This window comes from Anomaloglossus baeobatrachus, chromosome 3 (assembly GCF_048569485.1).
Source record: "Anomaloglossus baeobatrachus isolate aAnoBae1 chromosome 3, aAnoBae1.hap1, whole genome shotgun sequence".
Lineage (NCBI taxonomy): Eukaryota > Metazoa > Chordata > Amphibia > Anura > Aromobatidae > Anomaloglossus > Anomaloglossus baeobatrachus.
The window spans coordinates 583,676,978-583,698,826 of record NC_134355.1 but is presented as its reverse complement, the minus strand read 5'-3'; the positions used below and the strand labels follow the sequence as shown (position 1 = coordinate 583,698,826).

The following is a 21,849-nucleotide window of genomic DNA, read 5'->3' as shown; positions in this document are numbered from 1 at the left end:
CTTCAAAGAAGTACCTTGCTGGGCTCCCTTTTGCTGGGTCCCGGCTGTTCGGAGAACAGCTGGATGAAATTATTAAGGAAGCTACTGGCGGGAAGAGTACTTCCATGCCTCAAACTAAAGCCAGGAAACCTGTCCAGGGTAGGAATCAGTCGAGGTTTCGCTCCTTTAGTTCCTCCAACTGGTCGTCCTCTAAGCCCTCGGCCTCCTCCGCTAACTCAGCCAAGGACCAGAAATCCAACTGGCGCACAAAAGCGCTTCCACAGAAGACCGCAGGAGCTGCTGCCACTAAGGCAGCCTCCTCGTGACTATCTGCCCGCTGCAGCAACGTCCTTAGTCGGTGGCAGGCTCTCCCACTTTGGCGACGCTTGGTTTCAACACGTCTCCGATCAGTGGGTGAGAGATATCACCTCCCTCGGCTACAGGATAGAATTCTCTTCCAGCCCGCCAAACAGATTTTTTCTCTCAACTCCCCCCTGCTCCAAGGCCGCCGCCTTCTCACAGGCCGTGGCAGCCTTACAGGCCAATGGAGTAATTGTACCGGTTCCCGCCCGGGAACGTTTCAGAGGTTTCTACTCAAATCTCTTCCTAGTTCCCAAAAAGGACGGTACCTTCCGGCCCATCCTGGATCTGAAGCTTCTCAACAAGCATGTTCAGGTGCGGTGCTTTTGCATGGAGTCTCTGCGATCAGTCATTGCCTCTATGTCCCAAGGGGATTTCCTGGCATCCATCGACATCAGAGATGCCTATCTGCATGTGCCAATTGCAGTGTCACACCTGCGTTGGCTACGTTTTGCAGTAGGAGAAGATCACTTCCAATTCGTGGCTCTCCCCTTCGGGTTGGCCACGGCCCCTCGGGTATTCACCAAGGTCATGGCAGCAGTGATTGCAGTTCTGCACCTCCAGGGGTTGGCAGTGATTCCTTACCTGGACGACCTTCTAGTCAAGGCTCCATCCAGCGCAGACTGTCAGCGGAGTGTCTCGCTCACTCTCTCCACTCTAGCTCAATTCGGGTGGCTGGTCAATCTGCCCAAATCCACTCTGACTCCGACCTAGAGTCTCACGTACCTAGGGATGCAGTTCGAGACCTTGACGGCACTTGTGAAGTTTCCCTTAGTCATACAGCAGTCCCTCCAGCTAGCGGTGCGCTCTCTGCTGAGGCCCCGCCGTTATACCCTCAGGCGTCTGATGCAGGTGCTGGGTCAAATGGTGGCGTCCATGGAGGCTGTCCCCTTTGCCCAGTTCCATCTGCGCCCCCTGCAGCTGGACATTCTCCGCTGTTGGGACAAGCGGCCTTCCTCCTTACACAGGTTAGTGGCTCTGTCGCCACAAACCAGGAGCTCTCTTCAGTGGTGGCTTCGGCCCCTCTCCCTGTCCCAGGGGCGCTCCTTCCTGGCCCCGTCCTGGGTGATTCTCACCACGGATGCCAGTCTATCCGGCTGGGGAGCGGTATATCTCCACCACAAGTGCAGGGCAGTTGGACTCTGTCCGAGTCAGCCCTTTCAATCAATGTGCTGGAAACCAGAGCCGTGCTTCTAGCTCTCCTAGCTTTTCACCACCTGTTGGCGGGCAGGCACATTCGAGTCCAGTCGGACAACGCGACAGCGGTTGCCTACATCAATCACCAAGGCGGGACACGCAGCCGCCTGGCGATGTTGGAAGTACAACGCATCCTTCAATGGGCGGAGGACTCCAAGTCCACCATATCCGCAGTCCACATCCCAGGCGTGGAAAACTGGGAGGCAGATTATCTCAGCCGTCAAACCGTGGACGGTGGCGAGTGGTCCCTGCACCCGGCGGTGTTTCAGTCAATCTGCCGCAAATGGGGCACTCCGGACGTGGACCTAATGGCATCCCGTCACAACAACAAGGTTCCCGTTTACGTGGCTCGCTCCCACGACCCTCAGGCATTTGCCGCGGACGCACTGGTTCAAGACTGGTCCCAGTTTCGTCTGTCCTACGTGTTTCCCCCTCTAGCTCTCTTGCCCAGAGTTCTGCGCAAGATCAGAACGGAGGGCTGTCGAGTCATCCTCATTGCACCAGACTGGCCCAGGCGAGCTTGGTATCCAGACCTGCTCCATCTATCCATAGAGATGCCGTGGCATCTCCCGGACCGTCCAGACCTACTCTCACAAGGTCCGTTTTTCCGCCTGAATTCTGCGGCTCTCAAATTGACGGCGTGGCTCTTGAGTCCTGGATCTTGACGGCTTCTGGTATTCCTCCTGAAGTCATCTCCACTATGACTCGGGCCCGTAAGTCTTCCTCCGCTAAGATCTATCACAGGACTTGGAAAATTTTCCTGTCCTGGTGTCGCTCTACTGACCATCCTCCTTGGCCATTCTCCTTGCCGACCCTTCTGTCTTTTCTACAGTCCGGTCTGCAGCTAGGACTGTCCCTCAACTCTCTCAAGGGACAAGTCTCAGCTCTGTCAGTTCTGTTCCAGCGGCGTCTCGCTCGGCTGGCTCAGGTCCGCACCTTCATGGAAGGCGCGTCTCACATCATTCCGCCTTACCGGCGGCCCTTGGATCCCTGGGACCTTAATTTAGTTCTCACGGTTTTGCAGAAACCCCCCTTTGAGCCTCTTAGGGAGGTCTCTTTGCATCGTCTTTCACAGAAAGTGGTTTTTCTGGTGGCCATAACTTCACTCAGGAAGACTCTTCGGAGTCACCTTTTTTAGTTTTTCAAGACAAGGTGGTTCTCCGTCCGACTTCGGACTTTCTTCCTGAGGTGGTCTCTCCTTTCCACCTTAACCAGGACATTACCCTACCTTCCTTTTGTCCGGCTCCTGTTCATCGCTTTGAAAAAGTGCTGCATACTCTGGATCTGGTGCGTGCGCTCCGGATCTATGTGTCTCGCACCGCTGCTCTTAGGCGGTGCACTTCTCTTTTTGTGCTAACCACAGGTCGGCGCAAGGGCCTCTCTGCTTCTAAGCCGACCTTGGGCCGTTGGATTAGATCGACCATTTCGGACGCCTACCAGAGTTCTCAGGTGCCTCCCCCGCCGGGGATCAAGGCACATTCGACCAGAGCTGTTGGTGCCTCTTGGGCTTTCAGGCACCAGGCTACGGCTCAACAAGTCTGTCAGGCTGCCACTTGGACTAGCCTGCATACCTTTTCGAAGCACTACCAAGTGCATGCTCATGCTTCGGCAGATGCGAGCTTGGGCAGACGCATCCTTCAGGCGGCTGTCACCCATTTGTGAAGTTAGGTTCTGCCTACTTCTTGCCTTTTTTCGGTTTATTTCCCACCCAGGGACTGCTTTGGAACGTCCCATGGTCTGGGTCTCCCAAAGGAACGATAAAGAAAAAGAGAATTTTGTTTACTTACCGTAAATTCTTTTTCTTATAGTTCCGTATTGGGAGACCCAGCACCCTCCCTGTTGCCTGTTGGCAATTTTTCTTGTTCCGCGTGTTATCACCGGCTGTTGTCGTGGACAGAGTCTCCAGTTGTTCCGGCTTTTGCTCTGTTCTACTTGTGGGTGGCTATTCTCCTTCAGCTTTTGCACTAAACTGGCTGGGTCTGCTCACCAGGGGGTGTATAAGCTCAGGGGGAGGAGCTACACTTTTAAGTGTAGTACTTTGTGTGTCCTCCGGAGGTAGAAGCTAAACACCCATGGTCTGGGTCTCCCAATACGGAACTATAAGAAAAAGAATTTACGGTAAGTAAACAAAATTCTCTTTTTTATCAGGGGTTGAGTTATTTTCGTTATATGTTAGCTTTATACAGGTGCTTATTCAGCCATCTAGTTTTGCATCATAGATATATACTTAAAAAAAAAACAAAAAAAAAACGGAACTGTAGTCTTTTACTATTAAGGTATATTCCCCCAAAATGATATAACAATAGGGTTAATACATTTAATACTCAGGCTTGAATTTATTTCCGGACCGGTAAGGGTCACGATTGCTGTACCTAGTACCCTCATTTGTAAATTCCCCCAAATGCTGTCATATTTAGTGATAACAGCCACCGCAAACCCCTGGCACTGCAGGGCCCTGCATCCCGCCCCTGCCGACTGGTTAGCGTCCTGTCTCAATCCATAGATCACCTCGCTGAGGCCTCCCGGGTCGTTGCGCATGCACTGCGCCCCTTGCTGACGCTCCGTCATACCTCCACAGGATTGGCGCAATCCCCTCAGGGGGAGGGGAATCCTGTACCAGGGACCTTATACACTGCTCGAAGCGGACCCGCCAAGTCTCGTCTTCAGCGTCCCCCCCTGGTTTCACCTTCATTCCCAGGTCCAAACTACCGCTCCACCGGAATCCTTCCGACCTCTCTGGTGATGGCCCATGCGTACCACCTCTGCTGGATTCCGAGCAAGCGCCTGATGTTCGGCGCATGACGAATAGCCTGGTAGAAACGGTGAGTCAGACCATAAAGGTACGGACAGTCCTCTTCTCCTCTCTGAGCACACAGGTCTCCTTTAAGGTGTTTGTGGCGGACCCATGATGTATTCAGGGGGCATCCAGAGTTCGCCGAGTTTCTGCGTGATCACTGACAACAACCAGACACGACGTTTACCAGCGGTAAGTCTTGTTATTGTCATAATCCCTTCTCCAAAGGGGCTCCGGAGAGAATGGGCATGCTACCCTGTGATCGACCCACCAGTGTTCCGCCTGGCTTCTCAGCCCTAACGTGACGTCTCTCAGGGACTCCACGGACACCCTACGCAGCGGACTACGTTCCATCTCTGCCGATTCAGAACTGGTTGACATCTTCAGTGAGTACATTTTCAACACAGCCCTGGCGTCTACCAGCTGCGCGGCCTAAGCCTCTAGCAGCAGTGTGACCACCCGTTGAGCCCTCTGACTCAAGATCTGGAATGCGGAGGCGACCTCTAAGGAGCCGCTGGCTTCCCTTCCGCCCTTAGGGGAACGTCCTTTCGGAGATAGGCTAGTCCAGTTGATCCCCTAGGCTACGTGAGGGAAGAGATTCATCCCTTCCCCAGCATCGGCCCAGACGCATCCAGGTGCGTCACTCCACCACTCGGTTCCAGTCCTTTCGCGCCTCAACCTTTCAGGGCGCCTCTATCCCACCAATAGTTCCTCCACATTGCGAGGCAATGGACCACTTCCATTCTTAAAAGTCCTTACAGAGATCAGGGCGGCTGCCATGCCCATCCTACATACACTCCAGAGCTGTTATAATCACTCCACTCTGGGACGACCTGGTGGCCAAGAGTTCTTCCCTCAAGGACTGTCGTCTGGGTGTTTAGATAGCCATCGTCACCCTTTCGCTACTAGAGTAGCTGATCTATCGGAAAGGGTCTTCTCAGACCCCGGCCCGGCGGATCATCCCTTTAGGCACGGTATTCAATACCATCCAAGGTCAGGTACTCCTCACACAAGAGTAGTTCTCTTCCCTGCACCGAGGCCTCCGTACTCTCTGCCATCCGCACCCGGTTTCCATCGGTTTTGGTATGCGAGTCCCCGGTCAGTTGACGGCGGGAATAGAGGCGGTACACTGTACCCAGTTTCATCTTAGGCCCTTCCAGGGGGCCCTGCTGAAGAAGGGGGTCAAATCTCTCCTTGCTATGGACCGCAGGGTCCGTCTATGCTGGTGACCCGCCAATCCCTTCCTAAGTGGACCAGTCTTCGCAACCTCCTTTGGTAAGGTCCTTTCTCCTTCTCCTCTGGAGGATAGTATCAACCGTCACCAGTCTCCTAGGCTGGGGTATGCTATTCCACCATCCCATAGCACGGTCCCGATGGACACATCTAGAGTGTTGTTTCCCCATCAACATTCCGGAAATCAGAGCCATCCGGTTAGCCCGGCTACGTTTTTCATCACCGTGTACTGTGTTGCCCAGTCAGGTTCCAGTCGGACCATGCCACGGCGGTGGCGTGCATCATCCACCAGGAAGGCGCAAGGAGTGTCATGGCAATGGGAGAGGTCAAGAAGATCTTGCACTGGGCCGGGTCTCTTCACTATCTAATCTCGGCAGTGCACATCCCTAGCATGGACGATTGGACGGACGATTTTCTCGGCAGGGAAGGCCTCGCTTAAGGCAACATGGTTCCTCAACAGGGAAGTCACAAGCCGGGCCTCCGGCGAAAGAAGTCTCCAGTCGTGGACCTATTGGCCTCCCGATTCATCTTTCAAGTCAACGGTGCATCGAGGGTGCCCCCTCCTCTGAACTAGGTGTCGACGCCCTCGCCCGGTCGTGCAGCCAGGTCAGGCTACCGTGCATCTTCCCACAGCTTCCCATGATCTCGAAGGTTCTCAAGATAGACCAAGGCAAAGGATGGCTCCAGAGTGGCCCAGGCGAGCATAGTTCACAGAACTCACTCAACTCCTCGCAGATGCCCCGTGGCGCCTTTCAGACTGTCCAGATCTTCCGTGTCGGGACCCTCTCTTCCACTAGGACTCAGAAGTCCTAAATTTGACGGCCTTACTAGTGGATCCCGGATTCTAGCTCAGACAGGCTTGTCGACAAGAAGGATGTAGACAATGATGAAGGCCGGGAAGCCAGTTTCCTCGAGGATCTTTTACCACAAGTGAAGAGTTCCTCCGGTGGTGTGGGGAGCACATCTTCTCTTCTCTCTCTCCCTTCCTTCATTGCTGGCATTCTTGCAGTCAGATCTGGATGCGGGTCTCTCGCGCGTCCCTGTAAGGGCCAGGTGTCGGCTCGGTCAATTCGGTTTCAGAGACCTCTCGCTTCTTGTCCTCCGATCAAGACCTTCACTCAGAGAGGCGCCCATCTAGCTCGGCGGTATCGTCGTCCACTAGAAACGTGGGACCTTAATCTAGTGATGGGTTCGCTTCAAGGTACCCTGTTTGAACTCTTCCGAGTTCTTCCTGCTCTCACCTGGTGGGCTCCTCGTTGCCATCTCTTTTTTTACAAAGGGCGTCAGGGCGGGCAGCCTTCTCGTCGTTTCCCCCCCCTCTTTTTTTTTTTTCGGGTTCTTCACCAGGACAAGGGGGGTGCTCCGGCCAGAGCTCTCTTTTTCTGTCCAAGACAGCTCGCCGTTCCATCCAGATGAGCAGATTGGGTTTCAGCAGTCGGTCCTAGTCCTTCTCTCAGCCTAAAGGGGCCTGGTTCACTTTGGAACTGGTACGCGCCCTCAGTCCTTTATGTCTTCAGGACCGCTCCTTTCGTTTACACCGACAGTTAGTTCATCCTTCCACCCGGTCCCAAGAGGCGCATGCCGGCGTCCAAGGCTAAGATTGCCACATGGATCCATTCCGCCATATTTGAGGCCCATCGCATGAACGACGGATCTCCGCCGCACTCTACCGTGCAATAGGAGCCTCTTGGACGATTGGACTTCAGACGTCGACCGGCCAAGTCCTCGGGGCCGCCACCTGATCTAGTCTGCATACCTTTGCTAGGTTCTACCATATTCACACCCAAGCATCGGCAGAGGCCAGTCTTGGCGTAAGGTTTTGCGGGCGGCAGTAGCACACCTGTAACAAGGTAGGTGCTTGTAGGTCTGGGTCAAGCCCGACAGGGGGAAGCTGTTTGCCTACCTATCTCCGGTGCTTGTTCTCTTCTCACCCAGGGACTGTTTTTGGACGTCCCATGGTCCTGTGTCCCCCAATGAAACGATAGAGAAAGAAGGATTTTTGTGTACTCACCGTAAAATCTCTTTCTCTGTGTCTTCATTGGGGGACACAGCACCCACCCTGCTTGTGTTTTGTTACATATTACCTGTCTATTGCCTCAGTGGTCCATATTCCCAGGCCACTTGTCGCACGGCTAATTAGTTATAATTTATACCTTGTCTTATCTATAGTTGTTTTGGTTCTCCTCCTACTGCTTGTGCACTAAACTGATTTGAGTCCGCCTCCGGCTCGGGGTGTATACTGCTGGGGAGGAGCTAACTTTTTCTGTCTACTTAGTATCAGCCTCCTAGTGAAGGGTAAGCCCGAGTTCCCCCTGTGGTCCAGTGGATCCACTAATGCTGCTCGCTGTCGCTACACTGACCGTGACCGTTACAATGTCCCTGTACGGTCAGACACGGCCATTACACAGTACATAGCAGGGACACATATATAACATTATCTCAGCACAGGAACATTTTTTTAAACGCATCCAATTGTGAAAATTATTATTCCATGATCTATTGATTAAAATCAACTCTAGCATTAACTTTGTTCATAAGAAAACCCCTTTTAGCAGACTATCAATGAAACAAGTAAAAAATGTGTGAGTGCCATCTATAATATAATGCTGAACGCTTCCTTCTGTCCAAGGCAAAGATCGAACTGTTTGACTGGTAAAGGGCCTATTTTTTTATTTTTATTTTTAAAAGCTAGCCACTGCAGAAGTAACTGGGGCCTCATTTATGAGAATTGCCTCACGGTAAGATCGTTCTGGTTGCCTATAGCAACTAGAGTGCAGCCTTCAGCATTGAAGCTGCTGAGGTAAAGTGAAGACTGAGCTCTGATTGGTTGCTATGGACAACTACACCCTTATCAAGCGTAACCAATAATCTATAATAATATAATGCTGAATGCGTCCTCTGTCCGAAGCCGGTATAACCGGCGTATGCGCAGTGCTATGGTCACGTTGTAGTTGAATTCTTCAATAAAATAATGCCGGAGTCAGTGCGTGTGCATACTGCGAATTCTGGCGCCATTTTATTGAAGTCACTGTGCCTGCGAATATCACCATTTTGGTCCAGATAATTTTCGCAGACACAGTATCTTCAATAAAATGGCCCCGGAGTTTGTGGTACGCGCATGCGCTGACTCCGGCCCCATATTATTGAATGATCCAACTACAACACGAGCATAGCACTGCTCACGCGTTGGCCATAGGGATAATGGTGGCGGCCGCGGCGCACAATTTAAATAAATGGGAGGAGTAGATAAGAAAGGCCCGACACACAAAGTCCTGCACCAACAAGGCAAATTAAAGAAAGAGTTTACACCAAAAATCGGGTTTGCAGAGAAGTTTTTGCACAATAAATACATTTCGTTTTCAGCTAATGCTTCAGCAAAATTTAAAAATGTTCCAATAAAAATACTTGCCACCATGTCTCATATTACTAAACTTTAATAAAAATTTACAGTTAAAATAAATAAATACTTGCCACCTGGGCGGAGAACGGGTCATACAATGGTAGAGTTGTAAGGGACCTCAAGGGCCATCGGGTCCAACCCCCTGCAAGTGCAGGCTTTCCTAAATCATCCCAGCTATATGTTTATCCAGCTTCTGCTTGAAGATTTCCATTGATGGAGAGCTCACTACCACCCATGGTAGCTTGTTCCACTCCCTGACTCCTCACTGTCAGAAAGTTTTTCCTAATGTCTAATCTGAATCTCCTTTAAGTTTCATCCTGTTGCTTCTTGTACTTCCTTATGGTAATGAGAATAGGGTGGTTTCCTCTGCACTGTGACTACCTTTCAGATATTTGTAGACCGCTATTAAGTCTCCTCTCAGCCTTCTCTTTTTCAAACTAAACATTCCTAGTTCTTTTAGCCGGTCTTCATAGGACATGGTTTGCAGACTGTCTACCATCTTGATTGCTCTTCTCTGGGCTTGCTACAATATATCAATGTCTTTCTTGAATTGGGGCGCCCACAACTGTACACAGTATTCCAAGTGGGATCTGACCAGGGCAGAGTATAGGAGAATATTTACCTCTCTTGGGTCCAATAGCTAGTATAGATATACCTGTGTGTTTCTTTTACTGTCAACAAGAACAGACATTTCCAAGTATGCACACTATGGGGGCTCGCTCATACAGGCATACAAATGGGAGAAGTGCAATCCAATTAATAATATAAAAAGATTGCACTTGGGCCAGTGTCACTTATTCAGACAATGAGGCAGTACAGATCTGCGTGTTTTCTTTTTTCTCAGCTGAGTTCAGCAAGAGAAAGAAAAAACATAGAACACTATGCGATCTGCGATCTGACCCCGAAATTGGTACAACAGTTCAAGAGAATGGGATAAATATAAATATATATATATATATATATATATATATATATATATATATAACAGACCAAAAGTTTGGACACACCTTCGCATTCAAAGAGTTTTCTTTATTTTCAGAACTCTAAAAATTGTAGATTCACATTGAAGACATCAAAGCTATGAATGAAAATATGTGGAATGAAATACTTAAAGTGTGAAACAACTGAAAGTATATCTTATATTCTAGGTTCTTCAAAGTAGCCACCTTTTGCTTTGATTACTGCTTTGCACACTCTTGGCATTCTCTTGATAAGCTTCAAGAGGTAGTCACTGGAAATGGTTTTCCAACAGTCTTGAAGGAGTTCCTAGAAGTGCTTAGCACTTGTTGGCCCTTTTGCCTTCACTCTGCTGTCCAGCTCACCCCAAACAATCTCGATTGGCTTCAGGTCTGGTGACTGTGGAGGCCAGGTCATCTGGCATAGCATCCTATCACTCTCCTTCTTAGTCAACTAGCCCTTACACAGCCTGGAGGTGTGTTTGGGGTCATTGTCCTGTAGAAAATTAATGATGGTTCAACTAAACGCAAACCAGGTGGAATAGCATGCCGCTGCAAGATGCTGTGGTAGCCATGCTGGTTTAGTATCCTTTCAATTTTGAATAAATCCCCAACAGTGTCACCAGCAAAGCACCCCCACACCATCACACCTCCTCCTCCATGCTTCACGGTGCGAACCAGCCATGTAGAGTCCATCCGTTCACCTTTTCTACAAAGACACGGTGGTTGGATTCAAAGATCTCAAATTTGGACTCATCAGACCAAAGCACAGATTTCCACTGGTCTAATGTCCATTCCTTGTGTTCTTTAGCCCAAACAAGTCTATTCTGCTTGTTGCCTGTCCTTAGCAGTGGTTTCCTAGCAGCTATTTTACCATGAAGGCCTGCTGCACAGTCTCCTCTTAATAGTTGTTCTAGAGATGAGAAGGTGTGTCCAAACTTTTGGTCTGTACTGTATGTATATATATATATATTTATATTCTTGTGTGACTCTAGCTAGCCTTGAAGTGATTACCATGAGTACGGACCTTGGAGGGAGCTTTGTTGCGCTTTTTGTGGCACATTATTAGGATACTAACACCGTCTTTCCTCATAGAATGCTGTAGGCAAAGAGATTATTCCCGCGGCAGAGTTCATCAATAGCAAATTAACTGCAAAGGCAAACGGACTGCTGCAAGACCCCGTGATTATCATGACAGGGAATATACCCACTTGGCTAACAAAGCTCGGGAAGTGCTGGTAAGTTGTCCTGCTGCCACTGACTTTTCTGACATTTTGTGGCTGCCATGAATGTTCTGTGGATGTCAGACTCCTTAGAGCCGCGATAATTGCTTGTTCTGATCGGGTGCTTGGTAGATGCTTTTGGTGTTCATATCGTGCAGTCATTGTGGCTATTTACATTCAATAAATTCCATTTTCTGTATAGAATCTCATAATGTGTAACAAATTTTGCAAGTATGACACAAGTCTTCAATTAATGATGTGCATTGGGACACACATACTTCGTTTGTTCAGTGATGCTTTCTTCACCAAGTCACTTCTTTACTGCCAATCATCAATAGTTTAAAAAACAAAATTCAGTTTTGAAGTTTACTTGATGGCCATGATTGTTAAATAATGTATTTTAACTGTTGATATTCTTTTCAGCCCATTCTTCTTTCCATTTACCACACGACAAATGTTGCTCTACATGACTGGATTTGACAGAGAACGGGCAATGCAGAGACTGCTTGACATTAAACCCCAAATCAACCAGACAGATTCTCCGGAAAGCAGAATGAACTTTGCACTGCACAGGAAAAGAGTAAGATTTGGGGATCAGGCTCCTGCATTCACTCTAGTTAACCCCTTCATCACCGAGTATGGTGCGTCCTAAATCATGAAGAGATGATCACCGCCATTTGCTGCGGTGAGAAGGTGGTGATCCCTGCACATGTCTGCTGATTTAAACAGCAGACATGTGCATTTTTCAGGCGTGGGTGGATCCGCGATCCACTGGCGCCTGTTAACCCCTTAAACCGTACAGTCAAAATGTGACAGGGAGATTTAAATAGCTGTAACGGGGAAATCGCCTTTCCCCACCCCCATCGGAGGCCCCATGACTTGATCACAGGGAGCCGAAGGTTGCCATGATAGCACAGGGTCATGTGATGACTCCTGTTGCTATCATGATGTTCCTGTTACAGCAGGCAGAGCAGCGGCTGTAACAAGAATGCAGCATTTCTGCTGATCAGAGCTGTGCAGCTTTGATCAGCAGAAATGATCCTAGTCCCTTAGGGAAGCTAGTAAAATAGAATAATAAAAAAAAAAGTTTAAAAAACCTAAAAGTTCAAATCACTCCCCTTTCGCCCCATTGAAAATCAAAGGGTTAAAAAAAGAAACACATTTAAAATCGCCACGTTCAGAAATGCCCGATCTATCAAAATATAAACTCAATTAATTTGATCGATAAACAACGTAACGGCAAAAAAATTCAAAACGCCAAAATTACATTGTTTGGTTGCTGTAAACGGTGTAGCAGCAAAATAATTATAAACACCAAAATTATGTCTTTTCAAATTTTGCGCGAAATGCCGTAACAGGCAATCAAAACATAGCATCTGCGCAAAAGTGGTACCACTAAAAAAGTCAGCTTGAGATACAAAAAAATAAGTTGTTTTTTTTTCCTCACAATTTTTTAGCTGTTTTCCAGTACACTATATTGTAAAACTCATGATTTCATTTAAAATTACAACTCGTCCCGCAAAAACAAGCCCTCAAATGTCAAGATTGACGGAAAATGGAAAATCGCCCGGAGGTGAAGGGGTTAATATATTTCTTTCTAAAGCTGTGTGTATTACCATGAGCTGCTGTCCTGCTAGAAGTGTTATTTTGCAGTTTCACACTCACTACTGTAGGCAGGACATGAGTGAGGTTAATGTGCCATTTTCCAGCGGGCTGATCTCCGCACTGGCGTCATTTCTCTTCTAGTACATAGTCAATAGAGGTGAGCTTCTGAAGCAAGCGGTGTCTATGATGCAGTATCTAGGAAACTCCCGAAACATGCTGGAGATCCAGTATGAGAATGAAGTAAGTGACCCCTTGTATCTTCTGTTTTTTTATATCTAGGACAGCTACAAATAAGATACCACAAAGCATCAAATGAAAATGAGAAGTATCTCTATAGGATGTATTACCAAAATCATGTACATATTCTCATGTAAACCTTATAAACACTGTGTACATTTCTATTTCGTTTCATTAGGGGACACAAAACCGTGGGTGTATGCTCCTGTCACTAGGAGGCTGACACTAAGTAGACAAAAAGATGTTAGTTCCTCCCTGGCAGTGTACACCCCAAGCCGGATCTATGCCAGTTTTTTGCTTAGTGTCGTAGGAGGCTGATGTGGGCTCTCACGGCCCCCTCAGCCACTTTTTATTTTCTTTATCGTTCCTTTGGGAGACCCAGACCTTGGGTGTTTAGCTTCTGCCTCCGGAGGACACACAAAGTACTACACCTAAAAGTGTAGCTCCTCCCTCTGAGCTTATACACCCCCTGGTGAGCCAGTCCCAGCCAGTTTATCGCTTTGTGTTCAGGAGGCATACATCCACACATGCATTCTCATATGATTTTTTGTTTTTTGGAAAGAGATTGAAGAAGTGCGGGTCCACGTCTGGACCCCCGGCATGTCCCTTCTCACCCCACTGTGTCGGTGGTGTTGTAAGGTTGATTTCCAGGGCTGGAGCCTTACATGCCGTGCTCCTTCACCATCCCTCCTGGGCTCTGGCTTGAAGTGGGAGCCAGCGCGGTCTCCATGCCTGGCAGGAGCCCGGTCTCCGTCCACAGCCCTTTAGGACTCTGCTGGACCGGAGCACTCATCCCCAGGGACCTGGCCCTGCGTCTCAGCAGCTAAGTACCTGAGACGTTCATATGTTGGGGGTCTATGTCCTTTATTGTATGGGGAGAGTGTGTTTGCTGTATTTATTTTGGCATTTCCGGCGGGTTCTCTGGCTTTGCCCGAGAACCGCGCCGATGGTGCCTGCGTGTCGGCCTCGCTGCTCAACTTTAGGCCCTGGCTTCGCCGGAGGTCTAGTTTCTGTTACCGGCCCTCGCATGTCACTCATGCAGAGGGACAGGCACGGCTCCTCCCGGCGGCCGTTCTGCACAGGGGAGAGACACTCCCCACTGCTTGTGCGTGACTCCTCCCCTGCAGGTCTCTATGGCCCTCAAGATCCCGCTCTCCTACAGGGACGCCCCCGTCCCGCCCCCCTCTCTTCGCTCCGGCGGCCATTTTCTACAGGGTTCACTCTGCGCTGAGCCATCCTGCACTCTGCATCCCTGAGGGGCTGTGCTTTGGGGGTCCAGGCTTCGGGATCTGGAGGGCACACAACACCGCTTCCAGCGGTCTGGTAAGCCACAGCCGGTCTCTGGTTGTGGATCTCTGTATATACTCCCTGGGGTTCATTCTCTTTGTAGAAGCTGTCCCCACTCCAGCAGCATGTCTCACACGAGGAGCAAGGCTCCAAAGCTTTATACTGTATGCGCTGCATGTAAGCTCCTGCTGCCTGAACCGAGCACCTATCCACATTGTGATGTCTGCTCTAACTTGGAGGTGCCACAGCCTGGAGTCTCACCCCCAGTGGTCTCTCAGGCTGCTTCTGCACCTGTGGCTGAACCCCCGGCCTGGGTAGAGTCCTTCTCTAGGTCTATCTCCCAGTCCTTTGCTGAGTCCATGGGACTTCTGTCCAGGACTTTGATGAATATGCATCAGCCCCCTTCACAGGGTGCCTCTAATGCTCTTGCTAAGGGTCCTTTAGGATCCCTATCATCTGACCTCCGTCCACCGGAGCTCACAGAGGATTCATCATCAGGGCACAAACCCCGTCCTCCTAAGAGGAGCCGCAGGGTTTCCTCTCCCTCCTCATCCCGCGGCTCTGATTCAAGAGCTGACTCGCAAGATGAGGAGGATGCCTTTACAGGGGGCTCGGAGACTAACTCCATGTGCCCCATTGATCTTTCCGAGGGTGACTCAGATCTTAGTGACTTGATTGCTTCCATTAATTCTGTACTGGATCTCAATCCGCCAGTATCAGAGGAGCAACCCTCTCTGGCAGAAAAGCACCAGTTTACCTCGCCTAAGAGAGTAAAGAGTGTGTTCTTTAACCACTCCAGTTTTCAGACCGCTGTGACCAAACCCAGGGCCTGTCCTGACAAACGCTTCCCAAAGCGTGGTTCTGATGACCGTTTTCCCTTTCGACCTGAGGTGGTCAAGGAGTGGGCTCACTCCCCAAAGGTAGACCCTCCGGTGTCTAGGCTCTCAGCCCGGACCGTTGTGTCGGTGGCTGATGGCACTTCCCTTAGGGATTCCACTGACCGTCAGATTGACCTTCTGGCCAAATCCGTGTATGAAGCGGCGGGGGCCGCGTTTTCCCCAACTTTTGCAGCAGTGTGGGCTCTCAAAGCCATCTCTGCTTCTCTAGAGGAGATGCATTCCCTCACCAGGGAATCTATGCCCGAGATGGTTGCCTTAACTTCTCAAGCTTCAGCTTTTTCATCTTATGCCATGTCTGCCATGCTAGAGGCTTCTCACCGCACTGCGGTGGCTTCGGCTAATTCCCTCGTTATCCGCAGGGTCTTGTGGCTTCGAGAGTGGAAGGCAGATGCTTCTTCAAAGAAGTACCTTGCTGGGCTCCCTTTTGCTGGTTCCCGGCTGTTCGGTGAACAGCTGGATGAAATTATTAAAGAAGCTACTGGCGGGAAGAGTACTTCCATGCCACAAACCAAGACCAGGAAACCTGCCCAGGGTAGAAATCAGTCGAGGTTTCGCTCCTTTCGTTCCTCCAACTGGTCGTCCTCTAAGCCCTCCGCCTCGTCCGCTAACTCAGCTAAGGACCAGAAATCAAACTAGCGCCCAAAAGCGCGTCCACAGAAGACCGCAGGAGGTCCTGCCACTAAGGCAGCCTCCTCGTGACTCTCTGCCCGCTCCAGCAACGTCCTTAGTCGGTGGCAGGCTCTCCCACTTTGGCGACGCTTGGTTTCAACAAGTCTCCGATCAGTGGGTGAGAGATATCATCTCTCACGGCTACAGGATAGACTTCTCTTCCAGCCCGCCAAACAGATTTTTTCTCTCAACTCCCCCCTGCTCCAAGGCCGCCGCCTTCTCACAGGCCGTGGCAGCCTTGCAGGCCAACGGAGTAATTGTACCAGTTCCTGCCCGGGAACGGTTCAGAGGTTTTTACTCAAACCTCTTCCTAGTTCCCAAAAAGGACGGTACCTTCCGGCCCATCCTGGATCTCAAGCTTCTCAACAAGCATGTTCGGGTGCGGCACTTTCGCATGGAGTCTCTGCGATCAGTCATTGCCTCAATGACCCAAGGGGATTTCCTGGCGTCCATCGACATCAGAGATGCCTATCTACATGTGCCAATTGCAGTTTCACACTAGCGTTGGCTACGCTTTGCAATAGGAGAAGATCATTTCCAATTCGTGGCTCTTCCCTTCGGGTTAGCCACGGCCCCTCGGGTATTCACCAAGGTCATGGCAGCAGTGATTGCGGTTCTGCACCTCCAGGGGTTGGCAGTGCTCCCTTACCTGGACGACCTTCTAGTCAAGGCTCCATCCAGCGCAGACTGTCAGCGGAGTGTCTCGCTCACTCTCGCCACTCTAGCCCAATTCGGGTGGCTTGTCAATCTTCCCAAATCCACTCTGACTCCGACCCAGAGTCTCACGTACCTAGGGATGCAGTTCGAGACTTTGCCGGCACTTGTGAAGTTGCCCTTAAACAAACAGCTGTCACTCCATTTGGCGGTGCGCTCTCTCCTGAGGCCCCGCCGTTATACCCTCAGGCGTCTGATGCAGGTGCTGGGTCAAATGGTGGCGTCCATGGAGGCTTTTCCCTTTGCCCAGTTCCATCTGCGCCCCCTGCAGCTGGACATTCTCCGCTGTTGGGACAAGCGGCCTTCCTCCTTACACAAGTTAGTGGCTCTGTCGCCACGGACCAGGAGCTCTCCTCAGTGGTGGCTTCGGCCCCTCTCCCTGTCCCAAGGGCGCTCCTTCCTGGCCCCGTCCTGGGTGATTCTCACCACGGATGCCAGTCTATCCGGCTGGGGATCGGTATGTCTCCACCACAGAGCACAGGGCACTTGGACTCCGTCCGAGTCAGCCCTTTCGATCAATGTGCTGGAAACCAGAGCCGTGTTTCTAGCTCTCCTAGCATTTCACCACCTGCTGGCGGGCAGGCACATTCGAGTCCAGTCAGACAACGCGACAGCGGTTGCCTACATCAATCATCAAGGCGGGACACGCAGCCGCCTGGCAATGATGGAGGTACAACGCATTCTTCAATGGGCGGAAGACTCCAGGTCCACCATATCCGCAGTCCACATCCCAGGCGTGGACAACTGGGAGGCAGATTATCTCAGCCGTCAAAGCGTGGATGGTGGCGAGTGGTCCCTGCACCCGGCAGTATTTCAGTCGATCTGCCGCAAATGGGGCACTCTGGACATGGACCTAATGGAATCCCGTCACAACAACAAAGTTCCTGTTTACGTGGCTCGCTCCCACGATCCTCAGGCCTTCGCCGCGGACGCTCTGGTTCAGGACTGGTCCCAGTTTCGTCTGTCCTACGTGTTTCCCCCTCTAGCTCTCTTGCCCAGAGTCCTGCGCAAGATCAGAATGGAGGGTCGTCGAGTCATCCTCATTGCACCGGACTGGCCCAGGCGAGCTTGGTATCCGGACCTGCTCCAACTGTCCGTAGAGATGCCGTGGCATCTCCTGGACCGTCCATACCTACTCTCGCAAGGTCCGTTTTTCCGCCCAAATTCTGCGGCCCTCAAATTGACGGCATGGCTCTTGAGTCCTGGATTTTGACGGCTTCTGGTATCCCCCCTGAAGTCATCTCCACTATGACTCGTGCGCGCAAGTCTTCCTCCGCTAAGATCTATCACAGGACTTGGAAAATGTTCCTGTCCTGGTGTCGCTCTACCGGCCATCCTCCTTGGCCATTTTCCTTGCCGACTCTTCTGTCTTTTCTACAGTCCGGTCTGCAGCTAGGACTGTCTCTCAACTCTCTCAAGGGACAAGTTTCGGCTCTGTCAGTTCTGTTCCAGCGGCGTCTCGCTCGGCTGGCTCAGGTCCGCACCTTCATGCAGGGCGCGTCTCACATCATTCCGCCTTACCGGCGGCCCTTGGACCCCTGGGACCTTAACTTGGTTCTCACGGTCTTGCAGAAACCCCCCTTTGAGCCTCTTAGGGAGGTTTCTTTGTATCGTCTTTCACAGAAAGTGACCTTTCTGGTTGACATAACTTCTCTCAGGAGAGTCTCTGATTTGGCTGCGCTCTCCTCGGAGTCACCTTTTTTAGTCTTTCATCAAGACAAGGTGGTTCTCCGTCCGACTCCGGACTTTCTTCCTAAGGTGGTCTCTCCCTTCCACCTAAACCAGGACATTACCTTACCTTCCTTCTGTCCGGCCCCTGTTCATCGCTTTGAAAAAGCTCTACATACTCTAGATCTGGTGCGTGCTCTCCGGATCTATGTGTCTCGCACCGCTGCGCTTAGGCGGTGCACCTCTCTTTTTGTGCTAACCACAGGTCGGCGCAAGGGCCTTCCTGCTTCTAAGCCGACCCGTTGGAATAGATCGACAATTTCGGACGCCTACCAGAGAACGCAGGCGCCTCCCCCGCCGGGGATCAAAGCACACTCGACCAGAGCTGTCGGTGCCTCTTGGGCTTTTAGGCACCAGGCTACGGCTCAACAAGTCTGTCAGGCTGCCACTTGGGCTAGCCTGCATACCTTCTCGAAGCACTACCAAGTGCATGCTCATGCTTCGGCAGATGCGAGCTTGGGCAGACGCATCCTTCAGGCGGCGGTCGCCCATTTGTGAAGTTAGGTTCTGCCTACTTCTTAGTTTTTCTGTTTATTTCCCACCCAGGGACTGCTTTGGAACGTCCCAAGGTCTGGGTCTCCCAAAGGAACGATAAAGAAAAAGAATTTTGTTTACTTACCGTAAATTCTTTTTCTTATAGTTCCGTATTGGGAGACCCAGCACCCTCCCTGTTGCCTGTTGGCAATTTCCTTGTTCCGCGTGTTTTCACCGGCTGTTGTCGTGGACAGAGTCTCCGGTTGTTCCGGCTCTTGCTCTGTTCTACTTGTGGGTGGCTGTTCTCCTTCAGCTTTTGCACTAAACTGGCTGGGACTGGCTCACCAGGGGGTGTATAAGCTCAGAGGGAGGAACTACACTTTTAGGTGTAGTACTTTGTGTGTCCTCCGGAGGCAGAAGCTAAACACCCAAGGTCTGGGTCTCCCAAGACGGAACTATAAGAAAAAGAATTTACGGTAAGTAAACAAAATTCTCTTTTTTTCATCGGCGCGCTCATCTCTCTCACTATTGTTTTTATTTCAGGTTGTCGGATGCCCAGCTCCCCCAGGGATTCCCTGGGTGTGGAGCGGGCACATCTTCTAGAGCCCCCTCCCCTGCTCCATCTCCTACGTATGCACAGGGTCGAGTTGACATGGCCCCCTCCCCCGATCCATCGCCTAGGGTGCCGTCCCAGGGATGCATGGGGTCTAGTTAAAGTGGTCCTCCTCACCTGATCCATCTCCTAGGGTGCCGTCTCAGGGATGCACAAGATTAAGGCAGCAAGGGCTTCCCCAACGCCCCTCCATAGCGTAATCCGTGGATCATCTGTCAGGCCTCCTCGTGTACCCTCAGCACACAGGGGCTATCAGAGTGCATCAAGAAGGGTTTTGCAGGCGGCAGTCGCACACCTCTAGGGGTGATGTGCTTTTTCATGTGTTAGACACTCTCGCAAAGGGAGCTGTCTATCCGTACAGCGTTAGTGATTCCCACCCAGGGACTGCTTTTGGACGTCCCGAGGTCCTGTGTCCCCCAATGAAATGAAAGAGAAAGAAGGATTTTTGTGTACTCACTGTAAAATCTCTTTCTCTGAGCTGTGTCCTCCAATGAAGACACAGAGAAAGAGATTTTACGGTGAGTACACAAAAATTCTTCTATTTTACTGCTAAGACTACACTCTCCACAGTGGTCCTAGACAGTATGATCCAGTAGGGCTGGCATTTTCCATTTCATATTAAGAGTGCAGCAATATTGATTATGATGGTGAATGAGGAACTCATACTTGACTTGTTTTCACCAACCCCTTCATCGGCTGTCCAAAAAATAGGCGATTACCTAGTGATCAGTGGAGCCTGACCACCACTCAACTCATTCTCAATGGGGCTGTCAAGCACCGTGCTGAGCTTTCTGGAGCTGCCCCTTAGAGACTGAATGGAGTAATGGTTGGGAATTTTGTAAGTATAATAAGGCTACATGTGCACAATGTGTTTTTTGGCTCGTTTTTTTTTGGTGCAGTTTTGTTGTCAGAACTGTTTCACTTCTGAAGGGGATGAGAAAAAGTACTGCATAACCGAGAAGCACACCCAACTATCATATAAATAAATAGAATTTCTTTGTCGCTCCATTGGGAGACCCAGACAATTGGGGTGTATAGGCTATGCCTCCGGAGGCCGCACAAAGTATTACACTTAAAAGTGTTAAGCCCCTCCCCTTCTGCCTATACACCCCCCGTGCTCCCACGGGCTCCTCAGTTTTTTGCTTTGTGCGAAGGAGGTCAGACACGCACGCACAGCTCCACAGATTGGTCAGCAGCAGCTGCTGACCATGTCGGATGGAAGAAAAGTGGGCCCATATAGAGCCCCCAGCATGCTCCCTTCTCACCCCACTCTTGTCGATGGTGTTGTAAGGTTGAGGTATCCATTGCGGGTACGGAGGCTGGAGCCCACATGCTGTTTTCCTTCCCCATCCCCCTCAGGGCTCTGGGTGAAGTGGGATCCTATCGGTCTCCAGGCAGTGAGACCGTGCTTCATCCACAACTCCTGTGGAGCCTGCTGGATAGGAGCCGGGTATCGTTCAGGGACATGGCCCTGCTACTTGGAGGTACTCTGTATCCCTGTGGGGACAGCGCACAGCAACACTCCAGCTGTGCTGGGTGTGCTAGTGCACCGGGGACCACGGCGCTGACCGGGTTAATATGTGCCATTACACACTCAGCGTTGCTGAGTGTGTTTATGTATAGGGACTGCCGCACTGACCGCCGCGGCCATGGAAACACTGCGGCGCGGCTGGGACTTGTAGTGCGCCGGGGACTCGGCCGCGTTTATTACTAGAGTCCCCGGCTTTTTGCGGCCTAGTTTCCTTTCCTCCCGCCCACAGCCCTGACAGGCAGGGGAAGGGCGGGACGCTGCACAGAACGAGCAGCACTGAGGGCTGGAGCATGCTTTGCATACTCCACCCCTCTCACTGTGCACAGTGCGGGCACCAGTTCCCGCTCTTTCTGGGTCACGCCCACGGCTCCCTCCTCTCCTCAGGACGCCGGCAGCCATTCCTGTCAGCTCCTCGGACGCTGCAGAGGGGGACAAAGTCTGGGAGACCCAGGCAGGGACTCTGGTGGCCTCACAACCGCTTTAGGCGGGTGGTAAGCAGCACCTGTGGTGCTAGCCCCATTGTGCAGTAGTGTAACTTTATATGTTTATGGTATATATGTTTTACACTGTATGGTGCACAGTTGATTTCTGGCTATATACCCTATTGTGTTACTCAGGGAAGATAATAGCATGGCGCCCACGAAAGGCAGGGGTGCCAAAACACAGGCTTATTATGTTGCCTGCGTCGCATGTACGACCCCGCTACCGGCAGGTTCCACTGACCCTCATTGTGTGCACTGTTCGGCCCCTGTGGCACTTACTCAGCCGGAGCCTCTGCTAAGAGGGGCCCAGGGGGAGCCACCTGCTAACACTGTTCAGGGGACGGAGTTTGCAAAACTCTCTGAGACTATGGCTAAGATACTAGAAGCCTTGCAGTCCAGGCCGGTATCTCAGCACAGGGACTCTGTTGAATCTTTGTTCCCTGGCCCACCTCAGCTGGACCAACAATG

General features: G+C 51.0%; 1 protein-coding gene across 1 annotated transcript in view; it reads left to right on the top strand.

Annotated features, from left to right (window-relative positions):
* Nucleotides 1–21,849, top strand: part of LOC142296903 (E3 ubiquitin-protein ligase TRIP12-like) — a 498,462-nt gene that overhangs the window by 395,385 nt on the left and 81,228 nt on the right. The window contains exons 28-30 of the mRNA XM_075341010.1: nucleotides 11,015–11,157; nucleotides 11,566–11,722; nucleotides 12,889–12,987. Of these exons, the coding sequence (XP_075197125.1) occupies nucleotides 11,015–11,157; nucleotides 11,566–11,722; nucleotides 12,889–12,987 (399 nt within the window). The remainder of the gene's footprint in view (nucleotides 1–11,014; nucleotides 11,158–11,565; nucleotides 11,723–12,888; nucleotides 12,988–21,849) is intronic.